This window comes from Colletotrichum paranaense (assembly GCF_030867605.1).
Source record: "Colletotrichum paranaense strain IMI 384185 chromosome Unknown Scaffold_8.1, whole genome shotgun sequence".
NCBI lineage: Eukaryota > Fungi > Ascomycota > Sordariomycetes > Glomerellales > Glomerellaceae > Colletotrichum > Colletotrichum paranaense.
In genome coordinates, this window is record NW_026848966.1 from 1,885,333 (window position 1) to 1,902,188 (window position 16,856).

Here is a 16,856-nt window from a genome sequence, read left to right on the forward strand (position 1 = left end):
CGTGATCTTTGGCTGGGTTAAATGGTAGGAGACAGCAAACTATCGCCCTTAGATAACGAAATCAAAGATGACGAACATGGAGGCTGGTGGTTTCATCTACCTAATTGGCCGAGTGGATAAGAAGGACGCATCGCCCGGCTGGCTGAAATGAGAGGTCACTCGATGAACCGCGTTTATAGCCCATCTTGTGTGTGTGTGTGTGTGTGTGTGTGGGCAGCGGGATTCCCACGGCTGCCAAAGTCCTTGTAAGCCCTGGTTATGAGGCAGCGACGATGCTCAGAAACATTCTTTTTAGTAAGGTAGTACTCGTCTTCCTCTATCACAGCCCGCAAGGTAGTCTTTTCGGAATATGCCCAGGACGATACTCGGAGCTAAGTCGCATTGTCCCCCTTCACACCGGCCCTAGTGAGACTTATTTGACTGCCTGCGCTGATATCAAAACTACGTCAGGGCGAGCTCAAACCGAACAGTCGAAGGCACAAGCGAAGGCACAAGCGACGACAGTCCTGGGCGTTCTCCTTGAAAGGTCCCTAGTGTTTTGAACCTGTTATAGATCTGCCATGCCTTTTAAAGCCACGGGTCGCCCTGGATCCTACCCGTTTCTACTATAGGCTTTGCACTTCCACGCCTGGGCTCCTGGTGCCATCAGGACTGGCGCCAGTGCCAAGGGAATCAGCTTTGAGCTACGACGAACACAATCAATGAAAGAAAGCAGCATTCAAAGAAAAGACTTAGAGGAGCATTGAAACTCTCTGGGAGTGCCATTATGCAGCAGGAGATCTTCACCAACATCGCTTATGACCCCGAGATGACGGACCGTGGGACGGCGTGAAAATGGATAGAGGAGTGCGCCCGCCCAAGAAGTCACTCAGGTGCCAAGTGGGCTGGCTTAGCAGGCTGGTCCTTCCGTGGCGCCGGAAAGGATTCCTAGATATATGGATGCGTTCTCGCCTTGTTGCAACATTGGATCTCTCGACAGTCTGTTGGAAGAGAAGGTGATTGCCTCAGCAGCATCATCCATACAAGGTGCCCCTGAGTCCTATACTCCACGATCCTAGAGAAAAAAGCTGGATTATACACAGAAAGGAGAAGCCCAATAATCGACCAGTTGCGCGAGACCGCCGTCGGATCAACCAGTCACGTAGCCCTAGCGGTCTTCGTCAATGGCGTACTTGAACAGCTCATGCAGCCGAGGCCACTTGGTGCGTAAGATCGCAGTATCGGGGTAAGTGACAAGTTGTCGCGTAGCGACTCATTCTTATAAAAGCAACCAAACGAATTGTTAGAGGATCAAGAATCCAAATATGCCCAAACATGGTCCACGAGCATGCAAGTGTCAGAGAAACGAAATACTGATTGATTCTGTCTAGAGGCATGTTCTCGACACCGGTGGTAGCCAAGGCCAGCTCTGACTATTCCATAGCTTGCTTGCCGCTCCGCTCTACACCCTTCGTGGCACTACGCGGCACTTCGGGCAGTATATAAAGGCTCGGACACACGTGGAATACCAAAGTGAGTCTACAACCATTGTCGTATTGGTATGACATCCCGCGATTTCTTTCACGTCAACGTCAGACCCAGGGTCTCAACAAAAAGCTGCCACTCTGCCGCGAAGCAACAGGGTGTCCACCTTTATGACTATCACCGTGACCATATCCAAGGCAGGCTTACTCGGCCCCTTGTATCCTCTCAGTCAGACCGCAGTATGCCTGTCTTATATGCGTTTGAGGTTGTCCCAAAGTCCGTACCATGCAGGTGGCTGGCGGCGGAACTGCGACCTTGAGTCGACAGCTGCAGGTACATATAGAAAGACTGAGAGGCACCAGGAGGATCTTGCTCATAGCTATATCCAAACACATCATCCTAGTCTTCTTGTTGTAATGTGAGGTTTCGACTTATGCCGAGATACCGGGGTTACTCATGGCTGGCGGACATACTCTCTCCGATGATAATAACCCGGCTATATTAGCGAGTCTCGATGACTTTCTGGCGTCATCGTCCCTCATGCATTGGGGAAAGGGGATACTTTCTTGCGCCGTCGATCTTTGTGTTGAGGGCCATGGACGTCCCAAGTGACCTGATAAGCAACTCTTCTCAGGCGACAAGGTCTGAAGCTCTGCATTCATATCAAAGCTCACCAGCATTGACCCAATGTCGTGTTCAATGAAAGCCATATCGGCGTCTTCTCGTTCTCTCCCAAGAGTCCAGTAACGTGGCGACGAGTACCGGCAAGCATTGGAAACCGGAGCACGCCGAGGCGGCAGTCTATGCTCCGCAGTTGCTGAGCATAAGGGGAGGAGGAGGAATGACATGCATGCCACAGATGGACGCGTTTGAGGAACTAGATAACACCAATATGCAAGGTGACTGCCCATGTCGACGCGGTGCCATGCAAGGCGAGTTGAATACTTTCACCTCCAGCACCGTCGCATCACCATAGGATCTCAGCGAATCTCCAACACCTCCCTACGTGGTACGGAAACTACACTGTGACTTGATAGAAGTTTCATTGATCGTTATGGAAACCAGCTAAATGACGCTTCCCTCTTCTTGCTACAACGCATAGAAGAGCCTCTCGCGACCCGCAGCATTCAGTCGCACTCTCGCATCTTTGCTCCATGTTTCTCTTCCTAATACGAAAGTTACTCTCTCTCATCTCTGACCGCCCCTCGCCTGTGCCGCCGCATCGCGATTGATAGCCTCTTCCCCAAGGACCTTACTCGCAGCCATGAACCTATTTTCAACCCTCCGTCAGCAAAACGAAACTCATCGCCTCCAAAAGCATCCAGAACTCAATCCGAGCCATGCGCGATGCCTGTCCTGGCATCATATACGTGCGGTAATACTGCGACGGTCAGACAGAAGCAGTGAAACCGGAAAACATATGTGACGAAGGCGGAGGGAAGAGAACAACTCACATGCCGCCATGCCACGCCCCCAAACCCCGCATACTCTCAGCCTGCACGCTCGTCATACGAACCAGGTTCTCCGTATCGGAAAGATTAGCAGACAGCTGCGCCAGCTGCGAATGAAGATGTGTCTGCGATATCGAGTCCAGTCAGCACGAGGAAATTCCATCCCGAGACCAATGTCCTCTCGGCCGAGCATCTCTTCGCCTCTCGCCAGCCCCTCTTCCTCTGCCCTTCACGCCATCGCATCTCACAGAGATAGAAACAAGCCCCATAAGGCAGGAGAACTCACCAGCTGCCGCGTCTTCATCGCGTTGCCGGAGCTAGACGCCATGGACGGCCTCGCCGTCTGACCCATGCTGATATTCCGTGACGCCATCTTTCTTTCGGCTTGTGTTTTGGCTGCTCGTCCTAGAAAACATGGGGTCAGCCAACAGTCCTTGAACTGCCCTCCTCACCAAACCGAGACCCCCGTTCCCGCCCATTCTCATTGCCACGGGAAAAGGTGAAGGGAAAGAACTCAAACTCAAACTCCGCGATCGCCTCTCTCATGCAGACTTCCTCATCACGAATATCAATTGCAAAATACCACTCACCTTTTGCACCACGCGTCGTCAAATCCGAAACAAACAACCAGCAGAGCCTCAACCCCAACCCAGAAACCCCGTCAGGCAGGTACCTTAACGAATAAGGTAGCCGCCAAGAAAAAAAAAACAAAGGAGCGATAGTAGTAATCAACTCCTCTTCAGACGATTTCATGCAACCCCACTGCTTATTTCTCCCTTATGCTCTCTTTCGTCCAAACACTTGTCTTGTCTCGCGGCGGGAAGTTGGCTGTGGCGGTGATGGGTGGCGGGGAAGGATATCTTAACAGACGGCCGTTAATTCATGCCTCCTTCATAGTTCAAACATACACACGTCCCAAATGCTTGATTTTGCTTGGGGGACGGGATGTCGTCGGACGACGGAGGTGGGGTCGGAAAGCAGGACCCTCCAAGTAGGCAGAAAGTAAACAAAAACCTCGACTTCTGATTCGCGGGTCTTTTCGTCATTGAGTTTCTTGCAGGCAGGTGCCAAATGCCAGCTGCCAGATGAGAATATGGTCCGTGCTCCAGCGCGCTGGCTTTTCCCATCACAGCGTCCCCAGCAGCAGCGCGATAAGATAAAGCAGGAGACAGACAATGGAATCTTGAATCAACACCCACGAATTGGAGACCTCACGCTCATTGAAGTGCACCTGCAAGGGCAAACACGGGAGGACAAAAAAAAGTCTCGGGGTGGCTGTTCGCTTCCATGCATCTCTTCGCCAGGGCAGAACTTTTGACTTTTTTTTTCCATGTCCCGGATCTTCGGCACGGCACATCCCCTCGAGGGGGAGAAAAAACGCCCCCTTTGAGGTGCCCGGGAAAGAACCCCTCCATACCGAACATTCAAGCGTCGCTCCCTCGGTGAGCGGTGAGGGAGGGGGGACCTCCTGCCCGCCGTGGAAACAATCACATCATACCTATTACGAGGTAAAACTACCTGACGTGTATCATATCATACCATCAGATCATGTCGCGTGCAACCCTCCACCACAGAGGCACGCGTCACGTGTCAGCAACGCACTCTTTCTTTCCACGCTCCTTTGGTCTCCTTCTCCTCCCCCCCCCTCGGCTTCGGGGACGCGGTGCCAGATGGTGGCTTTCGGCTGGCGCGTTCTGTTCCTACCAGTGCCCCTTCCCAGCCTTCCCCTCAGGTCAGCGACGACGGTCTTAGTTCTGAATCAACCAACATGCCAGCGTCTCATCAGTCGCGCCTGAACCTCAAGCCCGCCACAAGCCTCGGCCGGGGGCGACAGAACTCCTGGACGTAGATCTCCTCAACTTACTGCTTACTGCTTTGCTTACCTTATACTCAATCCACCTCGTCTGACAATGTTCAAGGGCCAAAGTATAATGCACGCACCCCTGGTGGAGAATCTTTCTAGACATCACGTTTGTTTTCACGATGCCAAGTTTCGCACCTGTCTGGCTTCCATTGCGTTCAATTGAACTTCCCTAAAGGGGCTGCCTACTTGCCCGCCCCCTAAACTTTTACATCCATACACACACCTCACCCCTTTCCTCCTCATCCCCATGGGTTGCGCCCGTCATCGCCCTTCTCTCATCATCGGGAAACTAAAAATTATGGAAAGCCAAGATCCCTTATCAAGAGAGGCTTCAGTCTGAGCATGTCCCCCAATCGTTGTTTGCTGCCATGCAATGATATTGCCCATCTTTGTATTGCCGGTTCAAAAACCACCTCCGGCTCCTCCCCCTGTCTATGCTCGTTACTTGTAATCCCCTCGACGTACCTAGCCTTGGCTGTGCCTTGGCTGTAAAAAGAAATATTTTTCGTAAAGGACAGACACAAAAGAAAAGGAAATTGCCTGAGAAGGGGCGTTTCGTTTTATACACATCCAACTTCTCGCTTTCGCCCAAGATGACTCGAGGATGGTCAGATCTCACATCCCATCTTTTTGTCTTTGATCCGGGCCTTGGTGCGAGTTACAAGTCTGAAGCCATCGGGTTGCCGGGACGTCATCTGCTATCCAACCTCCAATGCTGGTTTCCCTTTGGTCAACGAGAACATCGATGTCGTCCACGCCAATGCTGCTGCTATTACCAGAAGTCGAAGGGAATTGGCCCCCATCGTCACAATGCCGTATGTACTGGACTTGCGTCCGATTGATGAGAAATGAGAAAAGTCGTCGAATTAACTATGTGTTGTGCCGCGAATGAAAGACCGATTCCTGTCTAATCGTTTCGTGTCGTCATCGTGTTGCCGCGCATCGATATGTGAGGAACTCCGGCGGAGTGACCTCTTGAGACCAACGGAATGCGATAGCAAGCCTGGGTCTATGAGTATGTAGAAGGATAGAGACGTAGTCGTCGAGTTCGTTTCGGATCGCAATCGGGCCAAGCAAGCTGATGTCGTTCCATATCGCTGGCCGTGACATCGTCAATGCCGTAGAGCGATCAAAGCAGCCTCGTGAGTGATGTTTACCGGACTCCTATAGCCGGTCTCGGCCCGAGACTGCTTTGGCTGCTGTGGGCTGAAGGCTCGGTGTCATTCTGTGATTCACCACTGCCCGCGCTGGCGCTCGCACTACCAGTCAGACTTCTCATGTTCTTCTGTTTAGGTGGAGGAACAAGACCGCTCACCCCGATATGTTGCTCAACCTGCTGTGGCGCGACTGCGTTACCATGGCCGGGAGGGTATCGGGGCACCGGCTGACGCATACCGTCAGGAGGAGACGGACGACCGTTCATCGGAGGGCCGTGATATCCATTGGGCGGCGACGGTCGGCCGCTGCCGCCCCGGATCGACGGACTGTAGGGGTTTCCGGGAGACTGGCTAGCTCGTCGCGGAAAGGCTCCGTTCATGCCCATGGCCATGGGGCCTCCGCCCATTTGCATCTCGTCCAGACGTGAGGCCGTCAGCGAGTTTGCTCTCGAGCCTGCCTGCATCGTACCTCTGTCAACGGCACCGTATCGATTCGATGAGTAGGAAAAGAGGGGGTCGTCTAGGATGTTCTCATTCGCAGCAGGGATACTAGCAATCTGGCTGGAACGATTGCGTCCAAAATTGGGGCGGAATCGGGATGATCTGGCGGGCGGTGCTCCTCCGGCATCGTAAATCTCGTTCTTGTGGTACTGAGCACGGGTGGGCGGTGCTGCGGCTGCCGCTTTCCGGTTCTTCCGTGACGTAACGCTCATCATGTCAAAGTTATCGGGGTCGATCATCGGGGCCGGTGGTCCAGAGTTGGGGTCGAAGTAGTCGTCGTCGTCATCCTCCTCGTCGAAAACCTGAGCGCTGTTGCGCATGGGGTGCGGGCCTCGCCTTGGGGGAGGACCTCTCGATCTCATTCGCATCTCCCTCTCTCTCAGTGCTAACTCTCTCTGACGCAACTCCATCTCACGCTCGCGAATAGCCAACTCGGAACCCTCAGGGCCATGGCTGTAACCAGGTTCTCCACCTTCCGGAATATCATCATACATCATGAGATGTGAGAACTCCTCCAAATCGTTTCCCTCCATGGACCCGCGTCTCGAAGCAGCCCTAGATCCCGGAGGAGGCGGGCCACGAGGGAAGCCGTTCGGAGGGCCCCCGTTCATGGGGGGCCGACGCATACCGGGCGGTGGTCCTGGGCCCAAATTTGAGGAGTTGCGTGGGCGCGGTCCCCGGTTTGGTGGCATACCATTGCCATTCATCATGGGTCGGGCACCATTTGCTGATGACATCCTCGGGAGAGGTGACTGAGATGTGGGTGAGCCGGGAGGTGCCATTGTTACATCAATAGGCTTTGGCGGTTTCTGGCGGTTGACAATATTAAGGTTATGCAGAATAGCGTAAAGCGACTCGATGCGAGGAACAGGGACGTGAGCCTCTTTGGCCAATTTTATCGGTGAGCCCAGATACGTCTCAACTTCCATCGGTCGCTTTGCGATGTAGTCCTGCCACATGATGCTCTCGGGGTTCGTGGGCTTCGTCATTTCGTCAATGGTCTTTTGTTTGAAGTCGGGAGATAACTTGCAGCCGTGTGCGTCTGCCAAAGCAAGCAGCTCGTCGATTACGCCTGTCACCATATCCTTCACACCAACCTTCTCAAGCAGTTGGGCGTGGCTTGCTGTCTCGAAGATGACGCTGGCGGGGTGGAAAGCAATAGGTCTGTCGTCAGGTCAGCAAGGCTACCGAACGGAATCTATTCATATCCAGGCTTACCCAATGACCCGCTCATACTGCTGCTGACGGATGTTCTGGGAAACTTTGCAGTCGACCTGAGCCGTGTTCAACGTCATCGCCAATGCCTCGGCCATATCGCTCTGGATTGCGCCGGGAATGTTATCATTTTTGCAGGAGGGTCCAACCCAGACTTCTGTTGAGCCCTTGTGTTCGAATTCACTCTGGCCCAGTTGGGAGAGTTCGGCATTGGAAACCAGCGAAAGCACAACGTTCGTGGGGAATCGTTCCTCAATAGCGGCCTCGACACCGAGAGTATGCGTCGTGTTAACGAGGATGCACGTGTGTTGAGGGGTGACGACGGCGTCAATGACGGCGGCGAGGTCGTAAACGTCGGGGAGAGCCTTGATGCAAAGGATCACATAATCAAATGGGCCACCGCCGTGTGCGGCTTCTTCGGGAACGCGTACAACTGCGGGTTCAGACTGTCAGCAATCTTTACATTCCTCTGCCGACCATGGTGCATTGGGAACTTACCGTGTCGCGGCTTAAATCTTTCGTTGCCAAATATGGGAGACCTGAAAATGTTTGGTTAGACGCGCGCCCGCAGGTCGCAGGAGAGAATAGGCGACGTACTTGAAGGAAATGCCGTATTGCGCAACGTGATCGAATCCCGACTTCCACACCAGTGTAACGTCGCAAGCATTCGTCGCTTGTAATCTCCATGATAGAAAGGCAGAAACTGGATTCCCTCCCACTACACAGGTTTTCATTAGCTCGCTGTCGTCGGCCATGCTGAATTGCGGTCGACACGATGCAAGAGCACCGGTCCCTGTATTGACGAGTACTGTGTATATTAAGAAGGAAAAAAAAGAGAGGGGAAGAAAAACGAGTGTGGTCTGCGATGGGAAAGGTGTAATGGGGAGGAGAAAAGCCGGGCTGACGGATAGAGATAAAGGAACACAAAATTCCGATCCACACCGTCGCACTGATGCAAGAAGAAGCAATTACTGGAGCGAGCGGGCGGGAAGACTGGAAGCCAGGAAAGAAATGGGACGCACCTGAGAGGATCTTGAGCCGGGGCGTCATGGGTGCCATGATGGGCCCAATTGTGGATTAGCTGGTGGGCTGGGCCAAGTGGTCGCCTGTTGTACCCTCTGTACACCTCTTTTTCGCGACAACGCAGACGGCTTTTTGGGCCTTGTACAACGACGGCGAATGGAACAGCAACCAGCGTGTGGCTTCGTTCAATCGTCGATTGGAGTCGAACTAGGTGTAGCGACCTGTGTATCGCACAAACGGAAGTGGTGGATTGTTCCTATCCTGATTCCCGTGTTCCAAAACCCCCTACTAGGCGTAGGCGACGGCAGGTCGGCAGGTGGGCGCGTCTGTGGGTGCGTCGGGCGTCAGACCCATTCGACGCTGGCAAGTGTATCGGGGCGTGGATTTGGAGCGACGTGGAAATGAAGCGATTCGGCGACGGGTCGTCAGTCTCTCTTGGTTCTGGTAGCCTAGTGGCGCAGGATCGAAAACCAAGGCTTCTCTCGATGCAGCAGAATTAACGAACGTGTCGCCTGTAGTGGCTAGTCGAAGTCGGGGGCGGCTGGTCGAGCTGAAGTGGGCTAACTGAATGGGCCCTTGGAAACGGCGAGACGATGCAACAACAAGAACAGCTGGCTTGGAGCACGGTCAAGAGGATGATGCGAGGTCGATTGATACTTGTCGACAGCTTGCGGCAAAGGTGAATGTGTGGGTGTGAATGTGCAAGCAACTTTCTGTCTATGTAACGAATGGATTGGCTGCCCCGAGGTGGTGTCGTGTTTCGAAGACTGGCCGGTCTTGGTTCTTTGGGGAGGACAGCGAACGGACGGGGGGGCGTGATCGTCGAAAGGAGATGACGAGATTTAGGATTACAAGAAAGAAAAGGAGACGGGATAGGTAGGATTGAGCTCTGTCTGTCGTTCTTTTCGTAGGACAAACACGGTCTCTCGCTCGGTGCGAAAAATCAACGAGGATATGGAGGGAAGAGGTAAGGTAGAGAGGGTAGAGAGGTTTAGAGAATTGGGACGGGATGATAGAAGGAGGGTGAGTGAGCCAGAGGTGGTGGAGAGAGCGGCAATGGCTGGAGGAGGCGTCTAAAAGTAAAGCAGGAGAGGCAGGTACCAAGGAACACGCGAGGTACCTCGGGCTGTGCGGGAGGTGTGTAAGAAGCGTGGTGTGTTTCGGGCAAAGACACCTCTGCGGATGCCAGCCAGGGAAGTCACGACTAGGTAAAAGGGAGGTAGGGGTGGGTTGTAGGGAGGTACGGTGACAGAGTTGGGATGATGGGATGAGGAGAGAGCCACGCGGTGCCAGCAGGAGCAGAGGGAAAGGAAGAAAAAAAAAGTCTCCAGTGTGGCCGTGCCGTGCGCACGACGTATCTTAGGTACGGAAGTACGTGGGTGAATTTGGGGAGGAGATGGAGGATGAGGTGGGCGGCGTCTGCGGAAGGCAGGAGAAGGACGGAAGGGACAGGGGGGTTCAGGGAGGACGGGCGTGGACCGTGGATGTAGGCGCCGGCGATGAGAGGATTGTGTCTTAATTACCTTACGGTAGGTACCTAAGGCACAGATGCTTGACAAACTACCTTACCAAAGTACTTTGCTTCTACTGCGTAATTGACTGGCGTCCAATTCGGTAAACGTAGACAAATTCACTGAGACAGATCCATACGCACAGCTAGCTATCTTAACAAAAAGAAGGAGAGAGAAACAGACTGAACGAGAGAAAAAGCGCAGGACAAACTCTAGGAAGAGGGCACGGAGAGTGAGATGGCGACAAAAATATTGACATTTCTGGGCGTGTGTCTCAGAGCGGATTGAAAAGAGAAATAGGACAGGCCGGGATGGGCGAGTTCCTCACTCTACCGGTCCAGTCTCCAAGCAGTCACTTCACAGACAGACTCCCGGTCAGGCACCAGTTCACCGTTCTAAACGTGGACGGATGGGAGAAACTGGAGACGGGGAGAACGGATGGAATGGGATGGGATGGCAATCGGATCGAAAGTGGGTTGCGATTGGGATGGACTGGACTGGACTAAACTGACTGGGACCTGGCGCATATTGGATTGGGGCAGCATGGTAGGCACTTCTCTCTCTCAAATCCCAATGCCTGTCATCTCTGCTGCCATGGACTGACAAGTACGCCGTAGTCTGCCTCCATCTCTTGCTGCCATGGCGGCATTGTCACAGATCTGATCATGAGTTTCCCGTACCTAGTCCCAGGCTTGTGCTGTGCGTCTATCGACAAATGCATAGCTCGAAGAAAGTTCGAGGGAAACGTGAAGGAGAAAGAATTGCCGATGGTTTCCCGTATGTTTGATTTTCCCTTGCCAACGTTTACTCTCTTGGAGTAAGACCAATGAAGATGTAGGTACTTTGGGTAGATGCCTCACCTCTCCTCCTAGCGGTACAGATACTGCGTACGCTGTACAGCATCCCACCAAAAGTCGGTACCCATCCGATAGTTGAATACGTACCGACCCGGGCAGATAGTACATGCCTACCCTACCTATGTAGGTGCACTGAGGTGGCCCCGTTTGGTTCTTTTCTCCTCCCCGGGAACTCGGGAGGCATTTTGTGTCCCCATAGGTTGGACAGTCCACCTCCTTGCAGCTTTCGTAGAGAGGCCGCTTCCCTGTACCAAAATCTCCGATCACAGAGTGTCCTAGACTCCTAGGTACTACTGCGTGGTAGGCACTTGGGTTAGGTCTTTGCAGGTACCCAGGCATCAAGGAGCCCATAACCCCGGGCGAACATCTACACATTGTAGCGATTTCCCAACGAACATCTCATAGCGCTATCTACTCCTTGGCGGTCTAAGTACCCATGAGTAACGACACCGCCGGCGAGTGCGCGCGGGATCTTCCACTGCTAGCTTGGGGGCCTACGTGGTTGTGAGTTGTTGACTGGATCGGGCATGTCTCCCCCCCTGTCTGGTCACTCTTGTATCCGTAGTCAGACTAGGCTGGATTGGATCAGAAGCAACAAGAAAATAAAGGGCTTATGAAATTTGCACCGGGCGATAAGGAATGGTTCAACCCCATCCAAATCCGACGGGCCGAATGTCACCAACTGGATCAGTAAGTGAGGCCCGAGGGGGAAGGAAAGCAGATTGAGAAGAATGTGTGCCCGAGAGAAGGCAGAGCCATCAATTGGGACTCAATGGCTCATTTAAAGCAATTGAGATTCAAGCCAGTATTCGAGGGGGACATGAATACGAAAAAGATACTCTTCCGTATGGTCTGCGTACTTTCGTACTTGTAGTCCCTGCTGTCAAGCCTGGCAGGGCAAGCTACAGGGAGCTAATCTGACAAGCCACAAGGCGTCTTTGGTTGCTGGATTCCATTTTCTGTGATGCAATGCAGAAGCAAGGCCTTGCAGCGCAAGAGCCGGGCAAACAGGGCGGACGAGTCGGAAGTTGGGATGGCCGTGAAGAAAGAAAAGAAATGTCCAAGCACAACGCTGCTGTACTGCGTAAGGTAGCCTGTATCTGTACGCTCCAGCTTGGTAAGGGTACGGCAGACACCGGCAGCCCTCAGACTACTGCAGCTAAGTCAGTAGGAAAATGCAACAAGGCACCCCATTCCAACTCGTTAGCAAACGAGGGAACAGACACTGGGGATCTGTAAGCAACGAGATACTGTAGACCAGCAGCGTTAAACATCCTACCTCTGCTGGCCACCAGGGGATGGATGTCAGCTCGGTGCCCGAGCGTTGGTAGTAGGGCCCGCCTGGCAGATGTTGGACTCCATCCCGCCGGTCTTCCTCTGCCACCTCTGTACTGTGTATGCGTGGTTGTGCATGTCGTGGCGTGGCTTCCGCAACTCTTCTGACTATCCTGCAGGTCGCAGGCCGGACGTCCGAGCCAGAACAACGCAACGCCTAACCACTGCAAAAACGGGGTTCGCCGTATGTCCTATCCGTATAGAGTTGAGAAGGGGATGGCATCCACCCGCCCTGTTCGCAGTACGGCTTGATACCCGCAGATCTGAGGCACTCACGCACTGTAGTCTGTCTTTCCCCGGCAAGGTCAGCAATCGCTTCTTTCTTTGGGAAGTGAAAAAAAAAATGGACAGAACCCGCAGACTTGCGTGTTGAGGCATGGCCAATAGCTGTCAACAGCGTCTGCCAATGCGACACTACATCATGCCTCTGCGTTCGCGTCGCGGCCACTGGCGTGCTCACTGCTCAGGGGTTGGGCAGAGGGGCCGTATTCTAGTATTCCAACGTGGGGCAGAACAAAGGTATACGACGCAGTCAACGCACTCTCAGAACGCGAGAACACGTCAAAGTCATCCTTCTCCTGTGGCTGTGTCGGACCTAGCGTGGGACCGTGAGTGCGCAACCTTCTGGTTGGATTCTTTGAGGTGGGGAGGGGAGGGCGAGGGTCTACGCAGTACAGTACGGACTTGGCAAACTGTTGATCTCCGTAAGCAAGTACATACATAGACAGATGACAGATGGATTGACAGGCCAGACAGTTTGGGCCTGTCCCATGTGGGAGATTATGGGCCAACGTTTTGAAGGGGATAACGTATCCCCAGAAGGCAGCCGAGCTCAAAGTCTCGGGCGAGTACTTTGCTGGTGGCTTGCAAGTTTTCTTGACGCAGATACTTCCCACGTCAATCGGCGGGCGGGACGGAACCGTTGAGAAGGCCTGGCGGGCCCGGCGGGATCCGGGTCTCCGTGGGAAACCGATACATCGGGAAAGACAGCACCAAGGTGGAAAAGCCAAAGAGCAACCCTGAATGCCTAAGCTTGTGTCAATTTCACAGACAGAAGAACGGTGTCTCGGACCACCTTTCTCTTGGTTTTCTTCTCCTTTGCGAATTGAGTTTGCTTGGCAAGAGAAATTTCGTGTTCCTGATGTGGGACGGTCAATCAGGCAGCGACAGAGAATAAGAGAGACCCCGAACAGATTGAAATAAGGTGATAGGAATCTAGATGATGGTTGAGCTTGTGCCCAACTTCTATGCATGCAGAAGAACAACAGAAGGCATTGGAAGTGCCTACTGTATCAAATGGAATACCCCCGCCTCGAGAAAGGTACCTAGGTACGAATACCTTGCGTGAAGACACTTGCTCAGATCTGTTCCTTCCAGAATGGAAGACGAATCCACTCCTCAATCAACCTGAAGTGTCTGAGAGAACAGATGAACTGGGAAGGCAGCTGTTCGGTCAGGTGCACCCCAAGGTTTCATGGTACCTTGGACGAGGAAGCAAGTCAGAAGTCCAACGAACATGATGGAGGTGGCTCTTTCCGTCCGAACCATGGCAAGACGTTGCCAATGAATCGTCTTGTTTCGTGTCTCCTTCCCTCTGACCAACTGAACACTATCGGGCAGTTGCGACGAGTGTTCCAGTCATTGGGGCTTCCTCGCACCTATTGCCTTACGGTACAGTAAGGTAGGTAGGCTGAAGCAGTGTTCCTTCCTTACCTTACTCAAGGACATTAAAAACGGACCGACGAACCTCCTTCATCTCCCTGTGTACGGGGTTAGGTACGGACGAACAGCACTGCGACCAAAACGGTGCCATCCAACGTCTACTGTGTATGGGCTATCCGTCATCTTGTGCACGGTCCAACGCCTACCGTTCCAACATTCACAATCCTATCCCATCCCCCAGTGCCCCTAGGCAGCTCATCATCGGTCATCCACATGCCAGTCAATGGCCAGCTCGGATTCCTCACGGCAACAACTTACCAATGTCAACACATATGATTCAGCAAGAATAGCAGAGACCGCTGATGCGTAGCTAGCTCGGTAATTATGGCACGAATTCTCGAATCTGTTCGCATCATGGCTCAATTAGGTCAAGCACGAAACAGGTGTTTCCTCCCCAACTCCTTCTTTCTGCCCATCGGCCGGACCTTCGGACGCGCTGCCATGATCTATCGACGGGAGTGCCTTTCTAACCTGGTTGGCAAGCCGCAAGCACGACCTGTCCCACTCTTTCGATCGCCTCTGCCATGGTTTTCCCTCTTTTGCATGAGACGACGACCGAAGCCAGCCAGGAGGACCACAGATGCCCGCCTGCTTGCGACCCTACCGGCATAGACTGGTGGACCGAAATCCCCATCTCCAAAGACTCCAATTCCCCATCCTGCCTGGCGGTGCCTGTTGTTGGCGTCCCATTCCTTGCACAGTCCCACTCGACCGCCAAGACTACCAACGGGATGCACAACAAAGGTGGATATCATAGGTCCTGGAAACACCGCCAAAGGCCTTCGACGGCATTTATCCCGGTTGGCAGACCACAGTTACACAACGCCATAACGCCAGGAATACAATCGAGATGAAGACACATCCCAGAGTGGACAGTCCAGTATTATTGTCGAGCACATGACGATCTATCAACATTCGACACCGGCCTTTCTCGTCCACTTACATTCCAAACGCCATCAACGCCAACTTAATACACCCGGAGGCCATGCCGTTGCTCGGATACCAGACCCGAAGTTATGGATGAAGAATTTAGATCCGCTTGCCTCCGCCTGAGGTGCTAATTATGAGCCATGCGACAGGAGAACCGGATACAGATATCAGAGAAGCAGCTTCATCATCCTGCGGCGCGTACCGGCTATGAGTTTTGGGCAGACACAATACAAAATATTACAAAGCAGTCTTCCAAGCGAAGGATCGCTTAACAGATTTGCATCCTACTGCTGCTCCGGCCCATAATCAGAATTCGGTTGCACCAGCATTGTTGGATCTTCGATCGCCCATCGTTCCATCCCAATTGCAATGCCCATGGCCCATTGCACTTAGGCTCCGCTCCACTTGCAAGTCAAAAGTGGCGCCCCAAATCGGTATGCCGCACCCCAAGCAAAAAGATACTCCATCATTGATCCCCTAGGCTCTCCCACATTCCCACAACCGCTGTTTATTTCGAACATGATGAGCACAAACTACATCACCAGCCTCAGTGCTAACAATTATGACTTGTCTCTGTAGGCTCCGCATGCGCTTCTCTCGTGTCGATGCCGCCAAGACCTGGTAAACACCATCAGGGCGCAATAGGAGTCGTACAAGGTACCATGCATCCCGTTGTCGCTCTGCCTTGATACGGACCATGTTGCAATGCAGCAGCAATAATGTCCCATGGCGCCCCCACTGTTATCTATGTATCTTCGGGCCTTGCGATCGCATATCAACAGAACACGCTCGGAGAACGGAGGCACAGCAGAAGTCGCATCGGAGTCTAGAGGCTGGAAAGACTGCCAAGCAAGGGTGAGGCGTTTCCACGAATATCGATATACGCGTGTTTATGGCTGCTCGCTGCGTCCTTCGGGTAGCAACCGCACCACCATGTACGGATACAGGTTGTCGGCGACAGCAAATAACTCAAGATACCAAAGAAAGGCGATCCGGAGCCCCGGCAAAACATGAACTAGGCTGCCCCATTTGTCAATCATACCCCTGGCTGTCGGCGTGCCTGGCGAGCCCGGCCGCGGGATTGCAAATCAAATGTCTTTTGAAGCTCCCCTGCATGCGCTCCGGACGACTTCCCAGGCCTGACGAATTTGCGAAGATGGCCTTTGCCCGTTTCCTCTTTCAGGGGTCATCAATAGGATGGCAATTGTCATAGATACAATATACGGATACCTCGCGACCAAAAGGCCCAAGGACACCTCGGAAAGGAGAGGAGGCTGACATGCAGGCATTCTGCGGCCTCAAAGCAACATCAGGATTCGGTTGTTTTCCCGGCCATGTGTGCTGCTGCATCTCAACCTTGGAAGGGAAATTAGCAAGAGACCATCCAAGATGCCAAGTTGTGGTGCAGTGCTTGAAAAGGTGTGCCGCGCATCCCTGCACCCGAGTCGCCTTAGCATCAAAGTTAGACACAGCTTGATATGGCCCCCCCCGGGACTGCTGGTCGCCATCCTGGCCTGCCCTCCACTGGCACCTGGCTTCGCCGCTAGGCTAGGGAAAGCCCTCCGTGGTCCCAGGCTTTTAGCAGCAATCCTTCAGCCGTCCTGGTCTTGTCATCAGCAATTCGTCATATTGGCAGCCGTCAAATCATCGTCTGTGCCACCTCCCTCTCCTTCTTGACTCGGGCGGCTCGATTTTTGGAGAGACAGACAGGACGCTAGCCAGGGCTAGTCGTTCATGAGCTCCGCGACGGGAATACTCAGGGGGCCAACTTTTCTATCGGAGTGTATACTCTTCAGCTGTCTCGGCCCTTGCAAACTTTTTCAACG

At 53.3% G+C, this 16,856-nt stretch overlaps 5 protein-coding genes across 5 annotated transcripts, besides 1 other annotated feature; 2 read left to right on the forward strand and 3 right to left on the reverse strand.

Moving 5' to 3' along the window:
- Positions 1–2,652: 2,652 nt before the first annotated feature.
- On the reverse strand, positions 2,653–3,668 carry CPAR01_10464 (uncharacterized protein; the record flags this gene model as incomplete). The annotated part of the gene is made up of 4 exons (XM_060494725.1): positions 2,653–2,734; positions 2,919–3,040; positions 3,202–3,329; positions 3,506–3,668. The coding sequence occupies 4 exons, from the start codon at positions 3,666–3,668 to the stop codon at positions 2,653–2,655; spliced, it is 495 nt and encodes a 164-aa protein (XP_060346907.1).
- CPAR01_10465 (uncharacterized protein) lies at positions 2,927–3,262 on the forward strand (the record flags this gene model as incomplete). Its single annotated transcript, XM_060494726.1, has 1 exon — positions 2,927–3,262. The coding sequence occupies one exon, from the start codon at positions 2,927–2,929 to the stop codon at positions 3,260–3,262; it is 336 nt and encodes a 111-aa protein (XP_060346908.1).
- Positions 3,669–5,932: 2,264 nt separating the features above from the next.
- Positions 5,933–8,711, reverse strand: CPAR01_10466 (uncharacterized protein; the record flags this gene model as incomplete). Its single annotated transcript, XM_060494727.1, has 5 exons — positions 5,933–7,601; positions 7,656–8,085; positions 8,151–8,191; positions 8,250–8,445; positions 8,675–8,711. The coding sequence occupies 5 exons, from the start codon at positions 8,709–8,711 to the stop codon at positions 5,933–5,935; spliced, it is 2,373 nt and encodes a 790-aa protein (XP_060346909.1).
- A 3,477-nt stretch (positions 8,712–12,188) lies between these two features.
- CPAR01_10467 (uncharacterized protein) lies at positions 12,189–12,566 on the reverse strand (the record flags this gene model as incomplete). The annotated part of the gene is made up of 1 exon (XM_060494728.1): positions 12,189–12,566. A coding segment is annotated over one exon (378 nt), but the record flags the coding sequence as incomplete, so codon positions are not given.
- Positions 12,567–13,275: 709 nt separating this feature from the next.
- Positions 13,276–13,356: a sequence feature (Short protein (CPAR01_10468, KAK1533760.1) was converted to a misc_feature.).
- A 1,268-nt stretch (positions 13,357–14,624) lies between these two features.
- CPAR01_10469 (uncharacterized protein) lies at positions 14,625–15,511 on the forward strand (the record flags this gene model as incomplete). Its single annotated transcript, XM_060494729.1, has 2 exons — positions 14,625–14,844; positions 15,243–15,511. The coding sequence occupies 2 exons, from the start codon at positions 14,625–14,627 to the stop codon at positions 15,509–15,511; spliced, it is 489 nt and encodes a 162-aa protein (XP_060346911.1).
- Between the last annotated feature and the right edge of the window lie 1,345 nt (positions 15,512–16,856).